Source organism: Canis lupus, chromosome 24 (genome assembly GCF_003254725.2).
Source record: "Canis lupus dingo isolate Sandy chromosome 24, ASM325472v2, whole genome shotgun sequence".
Classification (NCBI taxonomy): domain Eukaryota; kingdom Metazoa; phylum Chordata; class Mammalia; order Carnivora; family Canidae; genus Canis; species Canis lupus.
In genome coordinates this window covers 15,920,753-15,942,076 of record NC_064266.1, presented here as the reverse complement: position 1 = coordinate 15,942,076, position 21,324 = coordinate 15,920,753, and the positions used below count along the sequence as shown (strand labels likewise).

The 21,324-nt window shown below is 41.9% G+C and overlaps 1 protein-coding gene and 1 long non-coding RNA gene across 3 annotated transcripts in view; one reads left to right on the top strand and one right to left on the bottom strand.

Moving 5' to 3' along the window:
- Window positions 1–5,730: 5,730 nt before the first annotated feature.
- The window catches only part of LOC112673621 (uncharacterized), a 40,726-nt gene continuing 25,132 nt past the window's right edge, over window positions 5,731–21,324 (top strand). The window contains exons 1-2 of the long non-coding RNA XR_003144951.3: window positions 5,731–6,584; window positions 20,233–20,305. This is a non-coding gene — a long non-coding RNA (uncharacterized LOC112673621). The remainder of the gene's footprint in view (window positions 6,585–20,232; window positions 20,306–21,324) is intronic.
- The window catches only part of FERMT1 (FERM domain containing kindlin 1), a 36,550-nt gene continuing 28,347 nt past the window's right edge, over window positions 13,122–21,324 (bottom strand). For both annotated transcript variants that reach the window (XM_025469343.3, XM_049100374.1), the window contains 5 exons: window positions 20,860–20,966; window positions 19,447–19,668; window positions 18,712–18,836; window positions 16,838–16,979; window positions 13,122–15,433 (listed from right to left, as the gene is read on the bottom strand). In XM_025469343.3, the coding sequence (XP_025325128.1) occupies window positions 15,260–15,433; window positions 16,838–16,979; window positions 18,712–18,836; window positions 19,447–19,668; window positions 20,860–20,966 (770 nt within the window). In that variant the 3' untranslated portion in view covers window positions 13,122–15,259. The remainder of the gene's footprint in view (window positions 15,434–16,837; window positions 16,980–18,711; window positions 18,837–19,446; window positions 19,669–20,859; window positions 20,967–21,324) is intronic.

Below are 21,324 nucleotides of genomic sequence, written 5' to 3'. Positions count from 1 at the left end.
TGCGACTCATGGTATCTTCCTCTTGAGGCATCCCTCAATAGCAGTAAGTTTTCAGCATAATGATTTGTCAAATGCATAGAATTTGAAAAAACACCACTTGAGATTCTGTTAAAACCCATAGTGGGTAAGATTCAAACTGAAATGAGAGGTCAGGGCAGCCCTGGTGGTGCAGTGGTTTAGCGCCTGCCTTTGGATCCTGGAGACCCTGGATCGAGTCCCGCGTCGGGCTCTCTGCATGGAGCCTGCTTCTCCCTCTGCCTGTGTCTCTGCCTCTCTCTCTCTGTGTCTCTATGAATAAATAAAATCTAAAAACAAACAAACAAAAACACTGAAATGAGAGGTCGGACTTAACCCACCACTTTATTTTGCATGTAGGAAGTGGGACAAAACAGTATGTGGGCTTTTTTTTTCCAAGGCACAATCTGGAATTTATTACAGACTGCGGCAGTGCGTGTTAGTAAAAAGGTCCCAAAACTGGGACAAGATACTGGGTTTGCATTTTAACACTGCCACTTTTTAAATTGGGTATAATATCTGTATTCTTCAGCTTCGCTTTCATATTTTTCATCTGTAAAGTAAACACATTGGTTCAGCACACACATCCTGAGAAGATGCAGTGCATGCCCCAGGTGCTGAATATATAAAATGGGGATCCAGAAATGAACGAGACCTGGACCGTGCCCTTCAAGCAGTTCTCAAGTCTAGAAGGTGTGGAAGACAGGGAACAGTCACCAACAGTGTGAGCCTACTGTCTTGGCATATAAGGCTGAAACACAAGCTCTGTTAGGCCAGGGTGTGTGACTAGCCTGTTTGCTGCTCTATCCCAGTGTTTGGTGGCACCTGCCTACAATGCGTGTTTTTAGGAAATATTTGCTGAGTGAATGAGTGTTTATGAACTGTATCCTCCCCTTCTTTTGTTTCTGATCAGTTGTATTTCCTTATTTGGGATTTTCCACGGAGCAGTGACAGTTTGCCTGTATATTTATTTAGATTTTTGATATGTTAAAGAAAATTCTTCCCAAAGCAAAAGCATTCAAAATGTACAAACAAGATGATGATTTAGAGTCTTGTAGAACTTGGATGTTATTTATTCCTCATTGCCACAGTGACTTGCACACACAATAAGACTTTGTTGAAGGAAAAAATACATGCTATCCAATAAGCATATGAGCGTGTATTTAATGTCATTACTTCCCACGGAAGTACAAATTCAAACCACAATGAAAAACAACTATGCCTCCACTGGAATGACCAAAATTGAAAAGACTGACAGTACGGAGTTTTGGGAAGGATGTAGAGCAATAGAACTCTTATACGTGTTGGTAGGAGTGTCAAATGGTACAATTCCTTTGGAAAACTGGCATTTTGATGAATGCTAAGCATATAGCTATGTAATGGTTCAGCAGATGCACTCTTTATACTCAAGAGAAATGAGCATATATATCCACCAAAAGAAAGTTTATAACAACTTCATTCATAAAAGCCTCAAACTGAAAATAACCTGAAAGGCTAAAATAGCAAAATGAGTATATAAATTATGGTATATCATAGTATAGTCACACAATTGGCTACTACACAGTCACAAAGCAACAACAACAACCCAGATGAATCTCATGGACACTGTGTTGAATAACAGAAGCCAGGCGCGAGAGTACATATTATATGGCTCAATGTATGTAAAGTTCAAGAACAGGCAAAACCAATCAATGGTCAGAATAGTGGCTATTTTTGGAGAACTTACCAAGTAAGTATATGGCCCAGTAAATGTGAGAGCTGGAGGTATGACAAGACATGGTGCGTTGAGGAGATGGGCAGTTCAATATGGCGGGAGGTGTGTGGTGGAGGAGTGTAGGGAGAAGACATTGGAAACATTATTTGAGATCATTTTGTAAAAGGTCCTGTGGTGGTCATTAGAGCCGTTTGCCACATATTCAGCTTTTCTCCCTCTGGTCACTCAGTAAGATTGTACTTTCTGGCCCCTTATGATTGAATGTTCCACATTTTGTTCTGACCAATGAGTTGTAACAGGAAGCCATGTGCATCACTTCCAGACATTGCATTTAATTGCTGATGTCAGATCCTCCAGGGCTCTCTCTTCCCCCTCTGGCATTGGCAGTATTTTGGAAGGTGGGTGCTATCAGCCTGGGTCCCTGGGAGTGCCAGAACTCCCCTGATGTTGCTGTGCCTGTATTGGTGAATAGAAATAAGTAAATAAGTGAATAAGATAATTGCAGATTGCAGTTAAGAATTAGAAAGGAAATAACAGGCTGATGTGATATATAAAGGAATTGGGGAAAGATCTAAATGTGAGACAAGATTCCATCAAAATCCTAGAGGAGAACACAGGCAACACCCTTTTTGAACTCGGCCACAGTAACTTCTTGCAAGATACATCCACGAAGGCAAAAGAAACAAAAGCAAAAATGAACTATTGGGACTTCATCAAGATAAGAAGCTTTTGCACAGCAAAGGATACAGTCAACAAAACTAAAAGACAACCTACAGAATGGGAGAAGATATTTGCAAATGACATATCAGATAAAGGGCTAGTATCCAAGATCTATAAAGAACTTATTAAACTCAACAGCAAAGAAACAAACAATCCAATCATGAAATGGGCAAAAGACATGAAGAGAAATCTCACAGAGGAAGACATAGACATGGCCAACATGCATGTGAGAAAATGCTCTGCATCACTTGCCATCAGGGAAACACAAATCAAAACCACAATGAGATACCACCTCACACCAGTGAGAATGGGGCAAATTAACAAGGCAGGAAACAACAAATGTTGGAGAGGATGCAGAGAAAAGGGAACCCTCTTACACTGTTGGTGGGAATGTGAACTGGTGCAGCCACTCTGGAAAACTGTGCGGAGGTTCCTCAAAGAGTTACAAATAGACCTGCCCTACGACCCAGCAATTGCACTGTTGGGGATTTACCCCAAAGATACAGATGCAATGAAACGCTGGGACACCTGCACCCCGATGTTTATAGCAGCAATGGCCACAATAGCCAAACTGTGGAAGGAGCCTCGGTGTCCATCGAAAGATGAATGGATAAAGAAGATGTGGTTTATGTATACAATGGAATATTACTCAGCCATTAGAAATGACAAATACCCACCATTTGCTTCAACGTGGATGGACCTGGAGGGTATTATGCTGAGTGAAGTAAGTCAGTCGGAGAAGGACAAACATTATATGTTCTCATTCATGTGGGGGAATATAAATAATAGTGAAAGGGAATATAAGGGAAGGGAGAAGAAATGTGTGGGAAATATCAGAAAGGGAGACAGAACGTAAAGACTGCTAACTCTGGGAAATGAACTAGGGGTGGTAGAAGGGGAGGAGGGCGGGGGTGGGAGTGATTGGGTGACGGGCACTGGGGGTTATTCTGTATGTTGGTAAATTGAACACCAATAAAAATAAATCTATAACTTTTACTTATTACCTCGATTGAGAAAAAATGAACAGAAAAATGGGATTGGCAAATAAAACAAATATTTTATTTTATATGTCTACAAGCTTCTTTCCAAATTGGTGTACTTTGCAATGGAGAGCAGATTGGGTTATTAAAAGTTGCCTACTAAAAAAAAAAAAAAAAAAAAAAAAAAAAAAAAAAAAAAAAAAAAAAAAAGTTGCCTACTGCTAAAAAAAAAAAAATCTAATAACTTAACCTTGTATTTCCTTAAAAAATTAACTACCATATGTCAAAACAAATATCATCCAATATCCAACGAGTGTTTCAATTGTTTAATAAACTTTTATTTTACTTAGGAAAAAAAAAAGGAATTGGGGAAGAGAGCAGGGCTGGTCTTGGGGAAGGATTGCTTCATTTGCATGGAGGCCTAGGGATGAGATGGAGTTGGCATGCAAAGGGCCATGGAAATAATGTTCCAGGGAATAGCACGGGCAAAGATTTGAACCCAGGAAAGAGCCGGCTGTATATGAATCACAGAAAGCACATCTTTGTGGTTGGAGGATAGTGGGAGAGGGGAGAGGTGGGCAGGGACGTGATTATGCAACGAGGTTGTGTTAAAGGTCCCTCTAGTTGCTTTATCTATTGTAGGCAAGAGCAAAGCTAGCGAGCTACATTAGGGGGGTGTTGAAAGTGTTCATGGGGGAGGAAATGATGCTGATTCAAGAGTGATGACAGTGAAAATGGAGATAATTGTTCACATTTGAAATATGTCGTGAAAAAAAATAATGTTGTGAAAGTGGAATCCACAAGATTTGTTAATGGATTGGAAATGAGGTGTGGTTGGCTGAATAATGGGCCCCCAGTGATACACATATCTCAATTCCTGGAACCTGTATATGTTACTATATTTGGCAAAAGGAATTTGCATATGAGATTAAGTAAGGATCTTGTGATGGGGAGATTATCCTGGATAATCTGGGTAGACCCCGAGTGGAATCACAGGTATCTTTATAAGATGGAGGCAGAAGGAGAGTTACTACAGAGAAGAAGGTCATGTGGAGACTGAAGATGCTATGCTACTGGCTTTGAAGATGGAGGAAGAGGTCTAGAATGCAAGAATGCAGCCGTGGAAGCTGGAAAGGCAAGGAAATGGATGGTCCCCAATCCTTCCTGAGGGAGTATGGCCCTCCTGGCACTTTGTATTTGACTCAAGGAAACTGATTTCAGAATTCTCACCTCCAGAACTCAGAATAAATGTGTATGTCATCAATATTTTTATTGTGGTACAATATACATAACAACATGTAATATTTTAAGCACTCCTAGGTGTACCATTCAGTGGCATTAAATACATTTGTAATGTTGTACAACCATCACTGTTATCTATGCTTGAAACATTTTCTTCATCACAACAAAAACTCTACCCATTAAATAATAACTTCCCTCCCCCGCCCCAACTCTTGGTAACCTTGTTTCTATTTTCTGTCTCTATATTTGTCTATTCTAGATTCTTCCTATCAGTGGAATTGCATGATATTTATCCTATGTTGGGCTTATTTCACTAGGCATGATGTTTAATGCCAATGTCCATCATACATCAAAATTTCATTCCTCTTTATGGCTGAATAATATTGTATGTTGTTTTAAGCCGCCAAATTTGTGGTGATTTGTTATAGCAGCCATAGGAAACTAATACATGAGGGAATAGAGAAAAGGTCTCAAGGACAATCCCTAGGCTCTTGGACCTGAAGACTATTTACTGGGAAAAGAGAAGTCTAAAAGAGCAACAGATTTAGGGGAGGAAAATTAGACTCTGTCTTGGTCATATTAAGTTTGAGATGTCTGTTAGACCTACAAAGAGATGCTGAGGGAGATAACTGGACATCCAACTGTGTCATTGTGGGAAGAGGTCAGAGCCGGAGAGTTACATTTGGGAGGCATTATCATACAGATGGTACTTAAAGCCAGCAGACTGACTGAGGCTACCTAGGACAACGGTGTAGAGAGGGAAGACAAGAGGAACAAGTCAACATTTGAAGGTAGAGCAGAGCGAAGAGGAATCAGCCTCGTAGGCTGAGAAGGAGCAGCCACGGAGGTGGGAATAAAATTTGGAATCATGGAAGTTGAGAGAGAACAATGTTTCATTAAGGAGGGCACAGCCAGCCAAGTTTTAACAGACTGAGTAATGGTGGATATTTATGACCTGGGCAAGAGTAGAGTTTAGGGAGGGGAGGGACAGAAGCCAAAGAGGAATGAGTTAAGGGCATGAGAAAATATATATAAGCCTTCTTAACTATTTGGAGAGCTTTTACTGTGAGCAGGAGCAGAAAAATGGGGCAAAGTAGAGTTCAAACCTTTTATAAGGTGGGAAATATTGTTGTAGTTGTCTATGGCTACCAATAAGTATCCCCAAAACTTAGTGCCTTAAAGCAATGGTTATTCTATTCCATGATTTTTGAGGGTCAGGAATGTGTCATAGAGGGGCTGGATGATTCTTTTGTTCCATATAGCACTGACTGGTGGTCAGTATTCACTGGTAGTATTCAGCTGTTAAATGGGCTGGTTTTGAGGCTTCAAGGTGGTTTGACTCATGGGTCTGGCACCTGGGTAAGGCTGACTAGAGGGCTGGGTTCTGCTGAGACCGTCAACTGGAGTGCCTAATTGTGGCCTCCCTAATATGGTGGCCTCGGGGCTCCAAAAGGGAGTATCCTGTGAACAAAACAGAAGCTACATGGCCTTTGTGACCTACAGTTAGAAGTCACATAGCATTATTTTGCTGTCCTCTATTGGTCAATCCAGCCACAAGCCTACTCAGGTTTAAGGGATGGGGACATAAATCCCATCTCTTGATGGTAAGACATCCAGAGAATTTGTAGCTATGTTTAAAAACCCGCATAGACAGAGAACATGTTTACAGTCTGGATAGGAATGTACCAGGAGATGGGGAGAGGTGAATGATGCCAAAGAGAGGAGAAAAACTTCAGGAATCAAATCCTTTGGAGGTCATGAAGGGACTCAGAAGGCTAGGGATTGGGCATTTTTCCACCTAGGGCAGAAGGGAAGAATGACATCATGAGAAGATGAAGCTCTTCCCATCTGGTGACATCACTGTGCTCAGTAACTAACGTACAGGTCATTATGCTACAAATCATCAGCTCATGGTAGGTGTTGAGGCAGGTTGAGAAGAAAAGAAGGTACAAAAATAATTTCAGAGACTTGGAATATTAAGTATTTTTTTGAAAAGCAAATTTTAACAGTGATTGGCTTTTTGTCATCACCAAAAACAGTATAGATTTTAAGTACATGATTATAAATCCTTAATAATATATTAGTAACAAAATTGCCTTTTTACTTATTATTAATTATGCCAAGTGTTTATGGAATCTATTTGAGATCATCTAAATTCTAGGAAGTTGCTGACCAATTCTTTTAGATGGGAGCCACATAATATTATATTTCCATTTTGTTGCTGGAGGAACTAGCATTAATTTCATAAAGTAAGTCTGGGAAAGAACCCAAGATTATAACTCTGAGATCATTTCCTTTTTTAGGAGAGCTGAGAACATGGAAAATACTTGTTTATTTTACTTGAAGGGGATATTTGAATCATCAACTCCTGAGAATGACTTAAAAAAATTATCTGGCAAGGGTTGGTCTTGAGCAAAGTTAGGTAGTAGATCATGTCCTTTTGCAAATGATGCTTTCAGGTGTTGAAATCCGTTTGTAATTCTTGTTCTGGAATTGCTTTCAGAATAAGTTTTTTCACACACACAAAACAATCACCAGGGCTACTTTTGTTTGTTAAGTTGTTCACCAAAATATTTTATTAGTCACAATCTCATAGCTCACTTTATTTAGTCTTGGGTAGTTCCAAAAATTGAACCCCTTATGAAAGTACTGAAGATCTGTCAACAGCAAGGACATCCCAAATAAGACAAACTAGGCTTTGCTGAGAATTTCCAAAGGGTAGTTCTGAGGATGTTTAGAACAGCACCATTGCAAAGGTCCACACACATACTTCATAGAATTACACCGTGTCAGGAGAGATGGAGATCTTAAGGTCACTCAAACCAAACTTACCATCTATGCCCACTGATATCCCCTCTCTCCAGTATCCTTTATATTTATTTACTGGTTGGATTTCCATCCACTGTAGGTCAGGCTTGACTCTCTTCTCTGTTCCTCTACAAATTCACTTCTTTACTCTTCACCACAATCCGGAATATATTCAGCGGCAGGTTACAGAAAACTCACTTAATAGTGGCTTAAATGCATCTGTTTATTCTTCTATAACAAAGAATCCAGAATTAGGCAGCTATTGGTAAACAAACTTCTTCTGTTTTTAGGCTCTCTCATCTTTAGTGTATTTCCTTTATCCTCAAGCTTGTTGCCTTCTGGTTGTAAGATGACTGCTGTACCTCCAGACTTCGTATCCAGACATTCAAGGCTGGTAGAATGGGGAAGGTGAAGGGGAAGCCAGCTGCATCTCCCTTCTCTCAGGGTAGAAAAAGCTTCCCCAGAAATCTCCACAACATTCTCTCCCTTAGACCTCATTGGTTAGAACTGGTCACACAGTTCTATCTGCACAGGAAACTGAGAAGTTTGGGAAGAGGATTGTCACAATTGGTGTAGACCATTAAGATCCGTCACTGGGAAAACCAAACCAAAACAAAAACCCAAAAAATCCATCACTGGGGCTGGACATACTGGCTCAGCCCAAATCAGGCTATGTTAGTAGGAAAGAAGAAATTGTTTTGGTAGGTAAATAATAGCATTGGCCACAATTGCAGTGTGCTGATTTTACTTCTGAAATGGCTCTCAGTTCTCCCTACCTCACTTTCCACTGGCTTAGCTCTGGTCCTCAGAGTCTTTTAATTTGGCTTGGAGGCAAGCTCTGAACTGATCCATCAATTTCCAGCCCATTCTCCATCAGCTGCCAGACTAACACTTCTAAAATGCAAGTCTGATCATGGCACCCCAAGGATAAGAACTTTCACTGGCTCTCTCTCTCTACTAATGGCCCTTCTTTCAAGCTTGACTTTATTCCTGTCCTTCTCCCCACTCTTACTCATCCTTCAAGACCAAGTCTAAATGTCCCTTTCTCTGGGAAATCCTTCCTTCATTGATCTTGACTAACAAAAACTACTACTCTCTCCTTTTTGTTCTCATAAATCTTTTTAACATATCAAGAATAATGCCTGTTATATAATATTACAGAATATCTGCTCAGATGTCTGTCTCTTGCTGGATTATATTACCCTTAGCAGCTAGTGTAATACCTAGCACATAGTAAGTATGTGCTAGGCAGAAGGAGCTACTTGTTTCCTAATATCTCCTTATGGCAGAAGGAGCTACCTGTTTCCTAATATCTCTTCTCACCCTCTTTATCAGTAAAGGAACTCTAACTTTTAGTTGAGCCTATGGTAACTTTGAATAAGGACCAAATATTTCGATCTCCCTTATAGTTATTTGAAGCCATGTGACATAATGCCTAGAGCCAAAGCAGCCATATTGGATCATGAGATGACTTTGTGAATAGAAGCTGTGCTTAGTGGATAGAAAAGATAAAAGAGTGTGGGTCTTGACGTGGTATATAATGCTTTATTGGCCTAGGCCTGCTTTTGGAGTTTCAGGTGGAAGAGAGAAAAACCTCTGTTGTTTGAGCCACTATTATTTTCAATTTTCCATCATTAGTAGCTAAGCAATTTTAACTGGTAGAAATATATGTACATGTATAAGTTACATAATATAATATGTAAATAGTACTTAAATATACAATAAATGTAATAAATTATATCAACTATATGGCTTATATAATACAAAAAATATATATGTGTGTGATTGTGTGTATATGTGTGTTTAACTGAACTGGTTGAAACACTGTTGGCGGGAACCTAGCATGGCTTGACAACTGTAGGTCCATAGGCTACATTAGGTTCTCGGATATATTAGATATGCATTCATATATTTTAAGCTCTGTGAATACTAGGCAGGGCATACCTTCCAAACCCCTGTGGCCTCATATCTGACTGAGTGTGCCTGTGCACACTACCTACCCCAAGTGCATTAGCATTTTGCAGCCCGTTGTCCTAGAATGAACTTTGCTAAGCTTATAAGGAATGGATTATTCAACAGCTTCTTGCCGAGTATTTGGCTGCCCATTTGCTCTTCTGATGTCTACCTGATTCAAAGAACCATTTATAAAGGGAGGAAAAGGTCAGAATAAAAACATTTCACTCAGCCTCTAAAAACAGAGTTCAGTCCCTGAGGGAAAGTTGCCTCTCTCTGATGGAATTGGCACTAATCACTTACATGCAATGGCAGGACCAAGGCCAATCATTTGTGGGGTTGGGGGTGGATGGGGTTGTCTCCGGTCATGGGTTGGTGTTTCCTCTGCTGGGAAGAAGGCAGAACTCTCCCACCCTCCTGAATGCCACCTCTGACCCAGATGTGCAGTCAGATGTCATATTGGGCAAGTGGGCCATCCCACATCTTGGGATCCGAAGGTTATTTAGTAGAAATTTTCACTATTTTGACATTCGAAATCTGGTATAATGTAAATGAAGGAAAAAAATGTCTATGGAGTTTTGTAGGCCTTACCCAAATACGTTGGGGGTGGTGATGGAAATCACCTCGGGGGGTTATCAGAAATAAAGACAATCTAGGGCTCTTTTTTTAAAACAATTTTATTTATTTATTCATGAGAGACACAGAGAGAGAGGCAGAGACATGGGCAGAGGGAGAAGCAGGCTCCCTGTAGGGGAACCTGATGCGGGACTCGATCCCAGGACCCTGGGATCATGACCTGAGCCGAATGCAGATGCTCAATCTCTGAGGCACCGAGGTGCCTCAATCTAGGGCTCTGGACCCAAGGGGCCTTGCCACTCACATTGGATTATCAAGAGCAGTGGTAAAGAGCACAGCTTAGGTCAGAAGGTCTGGGTTCAAATCCTTGCTTCCCACACTCTAGCTTGGTGACCTTGACAAGTTGCTTGACCTCTCTGTGCACAATAGATCTGCTGTGTGTTAGAGCTGGCTCATCCCTGTCAGAGGGCAGGGTGTTTGGATATCTTCCCAATTGTGTTCACTGATGCCATGCTGGCTATGGTGGGAGTTTTTAGACCAGTGAAACTGGCAAATCCAGTCTCCGCCTGCTAACCCTTATACCCTTATACCCACAGAGTATGAAACATTTGCCAGCAACCACATTTCCTAATTTGTACGGTGAGGCTGACAACACCTCTCTCTCCCAGAGGCTGAATTGAAAGGACTTATGGGAAGCACAAGTGATAGCCCTAATACAGGTTGGCATTCTAAGCTCTATTATTTTTGAGGATATTCTTTGGTCAGGGGCAGAAGCAAGATTTGACTTAATCTGGGACACCTGAGTGGCTCAGCAGTTGAACGTCCGTCTGCCTTTGGCTCAGGGCATAATCCTGCAGTTCCAGGATTGGGCCCTGCATAGGCTCCCTGCATGGGGCCTGCTTCTCCCTCTCTGTGTGTGTGTCTCTCATGAATGAATAAATCAAATCTTAATAAAAAAAATTTAACTTGCTCTAACATTGGTTGGCACTACCATTTAACCTCCTGGTATCTGTTTTGCCCCTGGGGCTTATTTGACTGTCATGACAGCCTGTCAACCTGCTCTGAAATTTGAGTTATAGAACTATGTGTTCGGACTTAGAAAATGGGCCAGTATTGACAGAGTGATGCCAGAGTTTTGGAAGAAAGGCATGGCATGATGCACAGGAGTGGGGGATGTACCTCAACCTGACTGTGGGGGAAAATGGATCACAACCAAAGAATGCTGGAGTGCAATGGGCTCTAGGAAATCATGCAATCCAAACCCTTGTTTTACATACAGGAGACCTACAACTCTCAGATGGAGGCTTGGGTTTTCCTCTGTTATTGTTCCAGTTTCCTCCCCCATCCCTTTTTTTAAAAGATTTTATTTATTTGAGAGAGAGAGCATGAGCACGAGTAGGGGGTGCAGACGGAGAGGGAGAAGCAGACTCCATGATGAGCAGGGAGCCTGATGCAGGGCTCGATCCCAGGACCTGAGCTGAAGGCAGATGCTTAACCAACTGAGCCACCCAGGCACACCTGCAGTTTCCTTTTTGACCAGGCTGATGCAATCACTGTCTTGAAGAGGTATCTGCATCCCCCTGTTCACTGCAGCGTTATTCACAATAGCCAAGATATGGAAACAACCTATTGCTGGGTACATGGATAGAGATAAAATATATGGGCAGCCCCGATGGTGCAGCGGTTTAGCGCCACCTGCAGCCCGGGGTGTGATCCTGGAGACCTGGGATCGAGTCCCACATCGGGTTCCCTGCATGGAGCCTGCTTCTCCCTCTGCCTGTGTCTCTGCCTCTCTCTCTCTCTCTCTCTCTGTCTCAATAAATAAAATCTTAAAAAAGGATAAAAATATATATGTGTATGTATATAGTGGAATATTATTCAGCCATAAAGACGGAAATCCTGCCATTTGCAACAACATGGATGGACCTTGAGGGCATTATGCTAAGTGAAATAAGTCAGGCAGAAAAAGACAAATACTGTATATTCTCACTTATATGTGGAATCTAAAAGAAACAAACTGGGGAACCTGGGTGGCTCAGTGGTTGAGGGTCTGTCTTTGGCTCAGGGTGTGATCCTGGGGTTCTGGGCTCGAGTCCCACATTGGCCTCCCCATGGGGAACCTGCTTCTCCCTCTGCCTATGTTGCTGCCTCTCTCTCTGTGTCTCTCATGAATAAATAAAATCTTAAAAAAAGAAAAGAAACAAACTCCTAGAAATAGATTGATGGTTGCCAGATGTTGCGGATGGAGGATGAAGGAAATAGGTGAAAGTGGGGGGAAAAAAGAGAAAGAAAATGTTTTAAAAGAGGAGGCATGATATTCCACATCAGAAGTTTTAAGCTGCCTTTGGGCAGAATAATCATGGCCCCATACTTTGCATTCAGCCAGCACTTAAATAGCTCCTTTTTTTTTCTCAGTAAATATCTCATGAATTAATTTCCATGAATATAGAATGACTTAATTGATATCATATTAAGATACAAAAACAAAAGCCAGCATACGAGATGGTATAAAGGCTGGAAAGACAAAGTCCGAAATGCCAAAAATGTGTGTCTTTGGATAGTGTTAGTAAGACAAAGCTGGCTTTGAATTCTAGTTTTGCTTACTGGTGGTGTGACCTAGAGCGAGTGCTTCACCAGCTATCTGATTCTGTTTCCTCCTTTGTGAAATGAAGAAGGCAAACCATTCCTGTCCTCCAACGGGTTGATGTGAGACTTGTATGAAGGCACATCTATAAACTGCACATCACTGCCTGTTATGGACTATCTACCACTAAATCAAAGAACTGTCCTGGACATTCATCCATCAGATCAGAGGCCCTCTGATGCTCCTCCACCTATGGATATTTCTTTGTTCTCTGGTGCTTTTTCCAAAAGGTACTGGGAAAAAAGAGCTCATGTCAGGAATCTAGGGATACCTTCAATGGGAAAGGAATTAAAGTGAATGGTTAAGTGAGGTTTCTAGGTCAACCTCACTGGAAAGAATGAGCTCAAATCTCGGAATTGTGAGGAAAAGTATGGATTAAGCCTGAAAGTTGCATTCCTTTTTCATGGGGGAGAAAATATTCACCTTTTTTCAGAGACAGCAGAGTGGAGAGGACACCACCAGACCATACTGAAATCTATATAAAGCATTTAATTAAAAAAGTCCTATAAAATAATAATAAATGCAGATTTCCCCATCTAGTGTAGTTAAGAAAGCATAGGAGGCTGAAAGGCACACATTAATTTAAAATTTCATCATAGGAAGTCACATGACCTTTTGCACCCAATATAAAAAAGTCCTCAAGTTGCTCTTTGGAATAGCAGCGTTTAAGGTTTTTCTTGACACACTTGTTTATTCCTTTGGGATGTGGCAGTGTAGTCACGGGAGAAATGTTCCCCGGAAAGTTTGGTTTAAAACTCCTTTGAATGTTTTCATGGCAACGTCAGACAACCATGAAAAGCTAAGAGGGTCACACTGGAGGTCTAACTTTGGTAAATGATGCAGAGCTGTACTTGGTAGGAGATAGGTAAAATGTGACATCAAGGAGCATTATTTTGTTGTAGGGTCTGACATACTCGTAAAGACCTGACTTAGGTTGTAAAAATCATGGAGCCCAAGACTACACAGAAATGACCAACACCAAGTTGAACAGTATGCTCAGCACTAGTTTCCATACAAAACATTTCAAACTAAGTTCTTTATGATGTGGACCAGATTTTCCAAGGGCCTGAGTTGCCTTCAAGCTTTAAACGAGGCCTTGGAAGCTCACCTTGGTGCCTGGGGGGTTTTCACGAACATTTACCTCAAAGGAGAGTCTGAAAGAGGAATAACAGCTTCCAGCTCAGGGCCTGGGGTTCCCTAGACAAGGCTGTCCTAATGTGGCTCCTGGAGCTGTGAAGATCTCTCTTCTCAAATGTCTTTGTTGGAAAATATAGCAACAGATGATGAATGGGGGCATCTGAGCTCTGGCCAGGCCCCCAGAGCTTTTGTATCCTAAAGGATTTCAAAATGGAGATGGAGCCTCTGCTTTACCCTGGCAACCCAAGTCCTTTCTGTGACAGCAGAACGTTTATAAAAACATAATTAAATGCCATCTGATATTTCCCTCTACCCCCCATATCGCTTCTTTCCTTCTCAAATCCCACTCCTCCCAAAGCTGAAAAACTAAAGCAGAAAATGACAGGTAGGATGGCTCATGCTCATGTCTTGAGGTAGAGATGACAGAGCAAAAAAAAAAAGCAGAGAAAACAGAAGTCTATCACTGGCTCCTGATTTGCAAAATGTAGACAGAAGTCAGTAGGGGAAACTGTTAGCCCTTGCACTTGGTGGTCTTTGAGAATGAGCTTGTTCTTCTCTTCCTGACCAGCTGGTATAGAGACCCCATGGTAAGCCTGGAGATGTGGGGAGGATGGTTTTTATAAACAGAGAGAACCGGACCCATCTTCTGGAGCCCCAGCTTAGAAGACAAGCAGCTGAGACATGCAGCTGGGTGAGGAATGGATTTCCCTGTACCTCTGTCACCTGTGTCATCAAGAAAGACTTTAAAGGTGGGTGACGGATCCCCAGGAATGGACTAGGACTTACAGTGGCAGAAGTGACCCAAGGGGACAAATGTCCAAGACCAGATGGGTCAGTAGTCACTTCTGCAGAAGTCACTGTGAGCTGATGACATTGAAAGCCACTGCTCTGACCCTTTGTCACCAGGTAGTACCAGTAACTCCATCTTCCCCCTCCCTACCCCCAGGGAAAAAGTATATGTGTATGTGGAGACTCCCTCTGCATGTTCACAAGATAGGAGCTAAAAGTGGTTCTGTTAGGAAAGACAAATTACTTTTTATACCTGAGTTGTAGAATAAGATATATCCTTGGTTACATGTGCTTTTCTGTCTTTTGCTGATTTAGCAACGAAGCAGAAAAACACACTGGTAACTTCTAGCCATATCCTTGTGGGTTCTGAAGTCATAGAACTGTAGCCACATGCTGGGCCATGGTGTAATCTTTGAGTACTAGCCTGTCTCCTACCCACGTGTTTTACAGAAAAGGCAACTGAGGCCCCTTCCATCACTGGTAGGACAGGGTAAAGAGAGGAAGAGGATATGCTAGGCAGTCTGTTTTGAAATGAGATGAGGATCTTCATCTGAGTGACCAGTGGTGAGCATATGTTGTCCATCAGTCTGCAGCCTACACACTGTGTGAGCCAACGATGCCATCTGTCCAGGGAGGACCACATTTGGCTCACCCTCTGCGTGTGGGCAGGTCTGCTTTGCTTCATTCCTGTCCACCAGTTAGCTTGTGGAACAGGTCCTCGTCGAGTGTCTCATTCTGGTCCTTAGACCGAGTGGACAAGAAAATGTAGCCACCAATGTATTCGTGCACGATTTTGCAATCGGCACTCAGGCAGGTGAACGCAATGGAGACATTCTGGTCAAATTCAATTGCCACCTGCAAGAGGAAGGCACAGGTAAACTCACACTCTGGTAAGGAAAATGGGGAAAAAACTGCCCTGTTACGGCCCCAGAGCTGAGGACTGCATAGGTGGCTTACAGATGATCTCCCTCCGCTGCCACCCGCCCAACAAAATCCACAAGAAACCCAACCCAATCACCATTTCCATTAAATGCTTACAGAAAACAAGTCTTTGCTCCCTGCGCCCTCTTGTGGTGTTAACTTTGCTGCACACCTAGCAAAACATTCTAACTCCCAACACAGAGATACTTTTGGCTGCTCTTGTTTAGATGTAGGAACTTCCTAAGCATTTCCTCTCTCAAGGGGCAGGGTGCTTCACAGACTTTTTCATGGAGAATAAAAGGTTTAGTCATAAACTCTAAACACTAGAAGAAACAGATTTCAGGGGTTCTCAACCTTGGTTGCCCATTGGAATCCTGTGGTCCTTTAAAAATTGCTGCCAAGGCTCCCACCTCCCGAGATTGGGATTTTACTAGTCTAGTGTGTGGCCAGTGCAGTGGTGTGTGACAGCTCCCCAAGTGGTCCTAATACGCAACAAGGTTTTAAGGCCACTGCCATAGAGGTCACCTGATCTCAAGCTTCTATTCTATAGATGAGTGCCCACATGGTTAACAGCCCTGCCGAGAGGAATCCATGGTTCTTTAAAAAAAGGTAAGTCTCTTACCATCCCTCTAGGGTAGATGGCTTTCTACTGGAAAAATGAGAAAAAAAAGGAGGCAAGGTTCTATACCAGCAACATTGGAATGTTTTAAATCAGCTGGATGCTAAGGTGCCCCTGACTTGATCTAGAATTTCCCATGCTATAGCCTTGGCTTGAACTTAGCTCCTAGGGTTCAACTGATAGGAGGCAGAGGTTTTGGGGGTTCCTTAACTAAGGAGGCAAGGCTTTTCTCAGTCATCCCTGCTCATATCACTTGCTTCTCTTACCAGTTTTTCCCTTTGGGGACTGGAATGTTCTCCAGGTGGGCAGTTGAGCTGTTGAGTCCTCAACTAGTTAGACCTCTTGACAGCCAGTCAGATGAAGCTTTTTTTGATTCATTTTAGATGACAGTCCCATCTCACGTAATTTCTGCTAAGTAATTACTAGCCTATGTCTTACATAATCCCATGGTGAGTTGAAGGAAACTAATCAAACTGCTCAGCAATTTTAGAGTATGTAGAGTCTATATGGAGACTAAGCCAACTTGTGGTGTTAATTCAAAACCATTTGGCCTATACCTGTTAGTAAATTGTCCAGAACTGCATGTGATTATTTTAGCAGACAATTACCACATGCTTGTGGTTTCTGAGTTCTAAATACACGAACAGAGTAATCTACAATTCTGATGGAACACACATTTATAGCCTCAACACTGAAGATGCCAAAAACTTTCACTGTACCTGCCGGATTTCCCAGTTTACGTTCCACTGTTTCATATTTGTGAATCTCCAAGTTGTAATTGGAATCCCAGTGGTTGCATCAATTCTAATCAACCTATTATATGAAACTCCCAGAATATCATCTTTCTTACTTCCTTTAAATCTACAAAAAAAAAAAATGAATTAAAAGAAGCAACTGCTTCCTATGAGTTTCATTCATACACTATTTTTCATTCATACACTACATTTCATTCATACACTATTTTTTTTAAAGATTTATTTATTTATTTATTCATTCATTCATTCATTCATTCATTCATTCATGAGAGATAGAAAGAGAGAGAGGCAGAGATATAGGCGGATGGAGAAGCAGGCTCCAGCAGGGAGCCAGATGCAGCACTGGATCCCGGATCCTGGGATCATGCACTGAACCTAAGGCGGACTTTCAACTACTGAGCCACCCAGGTGTCTCCATACACTACTTCTTAAAGATAATATGAACATTTCTAAATGATATCCAAAGAATGGACAGTGAGGGATTAACTTTCTACAGAAGGGCATTTTTATTGTGATATGAAGATAATATGAAGAATGGAGGGAATTAAGTCTGTCCCATAGACATCCTTTACCTGAAGTTGACATCAGAGTAAAGCAAAGTAAGAGAGGGTCAGGTCAATTAATTTAAAATCAACTGTAGGGGTTCCTGTGTGGCTCAGTTGGTTAAGTGTCTGCCTTGGGCTCAGGTCATGATCCCAGGGTCCTGGGATACAGCTACACATTGGCCTCCCTACTTGGCAGGGAGCCTGCTTCTCCTTCTCCCTCTGCATGCTGCTTCCCCTGCTTGTGGTCTCTCTCTCTGTGTGTCAAATAAATACATAAAATCTTAAAAGAAATAAAATCAACTGTGTATGCCAGCCACCCTTTTAGGCACAGGGAATATACACTAGTGACTTAATTGGAGAGCAACTATCTAATTCATGGAGTTTATATTTTGGGAGGGGGGTGGACAGGGTCATGAATAAGTGAAATATATATGGCAGATAAGATCATGAAGGAAAATCAAACAAAGAAGGGAGCAGGGAATACTGCCAATGAGGTGGTGACAGTTTTAAAAAGGGAGTCAGGGAAGATTACAGTGAGACAGGACATTTGATTAGAGATGTCTGTGAGGGAATGAGCCACATGGGAATCAGGGGAAAGAGCATTGTAGGCAGAGGGCACAACCAGTGCAAGGCTGTAGCTTTTTTTTTTTTTTTTTTTTTGGTGGCATACTCAAGGACCTGCCAGGAAGCCAGTGTGCCTGGGCACAGTGAAGAAGGGTCAGAGAATGTGAAATCCCCAAGCTAAGGTCTTATAGGGCCATTGTAAGGATTTGGCTTATACACTGAGTGAATCAGAAGGCTTTCAGATTGTTCTGGGAAGATGCCCACTCTGGTTTGACTCAAATCTTAAAAGGATCACTCTAGCAGCCAACTTGAAAATTTGGGGGAAGAAGGGGAGAAGCAGGGAGCCCAGATAAGTACTGAAGAGGAAGTGTGGAAGATTATTACGAGCAGCCAATGTGTTTGGGCCATTTGTGAGAGACCAGTTTTTTTTTTTTTTTTAAGATTTTATTTATTTATTTAAGATAGTGATAGAGAACACAAGCTGCAGGGAGAAGTAGAGGGAGAGGGAGAAGAAGACTCCCTGCTGAGCAGGGAGCCGGATGTGGGGCTTGATCCCAGGACCTGTGATTGTGGCCTGAGTCAAAGGCCGACTGAGCCACCCAGGTGCCCCAGAGGACAGTATTCTAAAATTAAAAAGAGTTCTACATTCTAGACTGAGAATAAATTGGGGTCCAAGAAAGGCACTTAGAAACACACAAAGTGAGAGAGGCAAGTGAACATTGTAATCACCTGACAAGGTAGTAGGTGAGGCCAAATTCAGGTAGTGATTGCCACGCCTGGATGAACCTCAGTTTGGCTTCGACCAGTGGCATCTGGGCCACATTCTGGTGGGCTTCTAGAATCCGGGCTGCCAGCTAAGAAGAAGTGGTAGACACTGAACCATCCTTAGCATACACGTACTATACTATAATCATCCCTTTAACTCAGACCCCCAGTGAGAAAAATAAATGCAAGGCCCAACTGTAACTCTATGAAGACAATTCATTTCCATTCATTCATCCTCTGTTCCTCTCTGTCCTACTATAAAAGACGTAAATCGCTGGGGAGAAGAAGGAGCAACACCAGCCAACACCTAAACTTCTAAGGTTCATGGAGATGGAGAGTTCTAGGTCTTGTTTCTGGGATCTGTATAGGGTCTGTGGACAATGGTTCTACTTATACCAGTTCATTTGCATAACTCCTAACCCCCTTGAATGGAAGTATAATTAAAATTTTTAATTTATGGGGACTAAGTAATTGTAATGAAGCCTGGGAATACTGCCATGTTCAGTTAGCTCTAACAAAATGTAGTCTGCTCTAACAAAACGAATGATGATTTCTTAACATCGTCTAATACCGAGTCCAGAGTCAAAAATCCCCATCAGCCGATTTTGCATGATGGTGGCCTTGATCATTTTAATTCATTTTACTTCAGAAAATACAGAATTTACTGCAAACCATTGCTCCAACAAGATTTAGCAGTACCTGCTTAGACTTCTGTTTTTTTGCACATCTAGGTGACACGAAACATTCAGGGTTCATGTCCATGCTTTCAAGATTGGAAGCCACCTGAGATGACACGTTTCGGTTTTTCATCCTCAGAAATGAAAGGATGTTGAGGACCTCTGGCTGATAGGAGCTGTCTGCCATGGTTTTGCCCTTCGATGCCAGAATGCAGGCAGCCATCCACTGGGCATACTGATTCTCCTGCAGCAAACATCAGGGGGCTGAGACACAAATTCAAATGCAAAGCCACCCGGCTGTGAACAGAACAGGACGTGGGCTTTCATCTCTACAATATACAAAACTGTCACCTACCAAGCAAGGAAAGATGTGAAGGGGCACATGTTTTAAGTGGCTGTCAATCACCTAATTTAACACCCAGCAAAAGCTTTTGAGTCCTGTGTTGAGTTTCTCTACACTAAGGGGCTAGAGAATAGGAATGTCAGTTGTCATAAATTCCATGCTGGGAACTTGGCATTGAAAGATGAACTGAGGACACAGGAGTGCATGGCACACAGAAAGGTGAAAACCCAAACTACCTGACAGCCCTCCTTGATACATATTTCCATTTTCACGTCATGTCTGATCTCTATTACAGAAGGAAAAGAGGCAAAAAATCATTAACTGATTTCTCATATTATGTCTACCCTGACCTAACCTTAGTAAAGATTCTAATTCCAAAGCAGAAATCAGGTCCACTGATGGGCTCTGAACCAGTCAGTGGTGGCCTCTATTGCTCTGTAATGTTTGTGTTCATTCTTTGCCTAGGGGAGCCAAGAGGAGTAGTCCTAGAAGCAGAGGGGATGCATTTAAAGAGTGGAATTCTAAAGAGCAACAGCAGGTATGGTACACTGAATTACTGGTATCAGTCTTCATCTTCCTGGTATTCACACTTTTTGCCATGTAATTTTACAATCTGTCTCATTGGAGCCAGAGTGTAATTTCCTACCTCTTGACTTTGAGCCCCACCATGGACTTCAGCCAAAAGAATGTGGGTGGAAATAACAGTGTACTACTTGCAAGCCCAAGCTTTAGGAGGTCTTCCATATTTGTAGTTCCTCTCTCGCATTTCTGCCATCACTATGAGCAGAGCATCCCCAGGCAGTCTGGCACCCAGAATAAGTGCAGTGAGCTTTACTTCCAGAAGGCCTAGTCAGACCTACTGCTAGAAGCAGGTCTGTCCAGGTGACACTAGGCTGGATCATCCAAGCCCCAGCCTACCCACCTGTGTTTCGGAGACAAATGTTTATTGATATAGGTCATTTGATTTTGTGGTTGTTTGTTACAAAGCAACAGCTGACTGATGAGTGCTCTGATTTGAGACAACATCTCAGCTGGTTTGTCCTTAGGCTCAATAAAGGGGAAAGGACTTAGCATTTTTGTGATTTTACTTACATGGTCACATCTCAGATACACTTCATTCATACCATCAGCAACCGGGATTAGTAACTTGATTCCAAATTTTCTCCCTGCTACATTGACATCTGGCACAACTTCACAGCCTGGATGATAAAAGGCAGGGACAAGACCAAGTTCTGAGAAATCTGTTATGTAAATCAGATGTGCATCTAAAAGAAACACTTTGAACATAAGCCCTTCAGATTTGGTTCTCCTCTGAAAAATTGAGAAGCAAGCAGACAACATTAATTAAAGGATAACTAAATAAGACTCATGAACAATTCGCTTGGATAACAAAAAAATATTTTCTGTTGTGGTTTTCTTAAATATGTCATCAATTGAATTCATTTTTCAGATCAATTTGGCTATGCTAACTCATAGTAACATGGAGTGATGAATATGAACTTTTAAATAAACCAAAGCAGAGGGAATTCTCTTACTGTCACAATGATAAGGGAATTG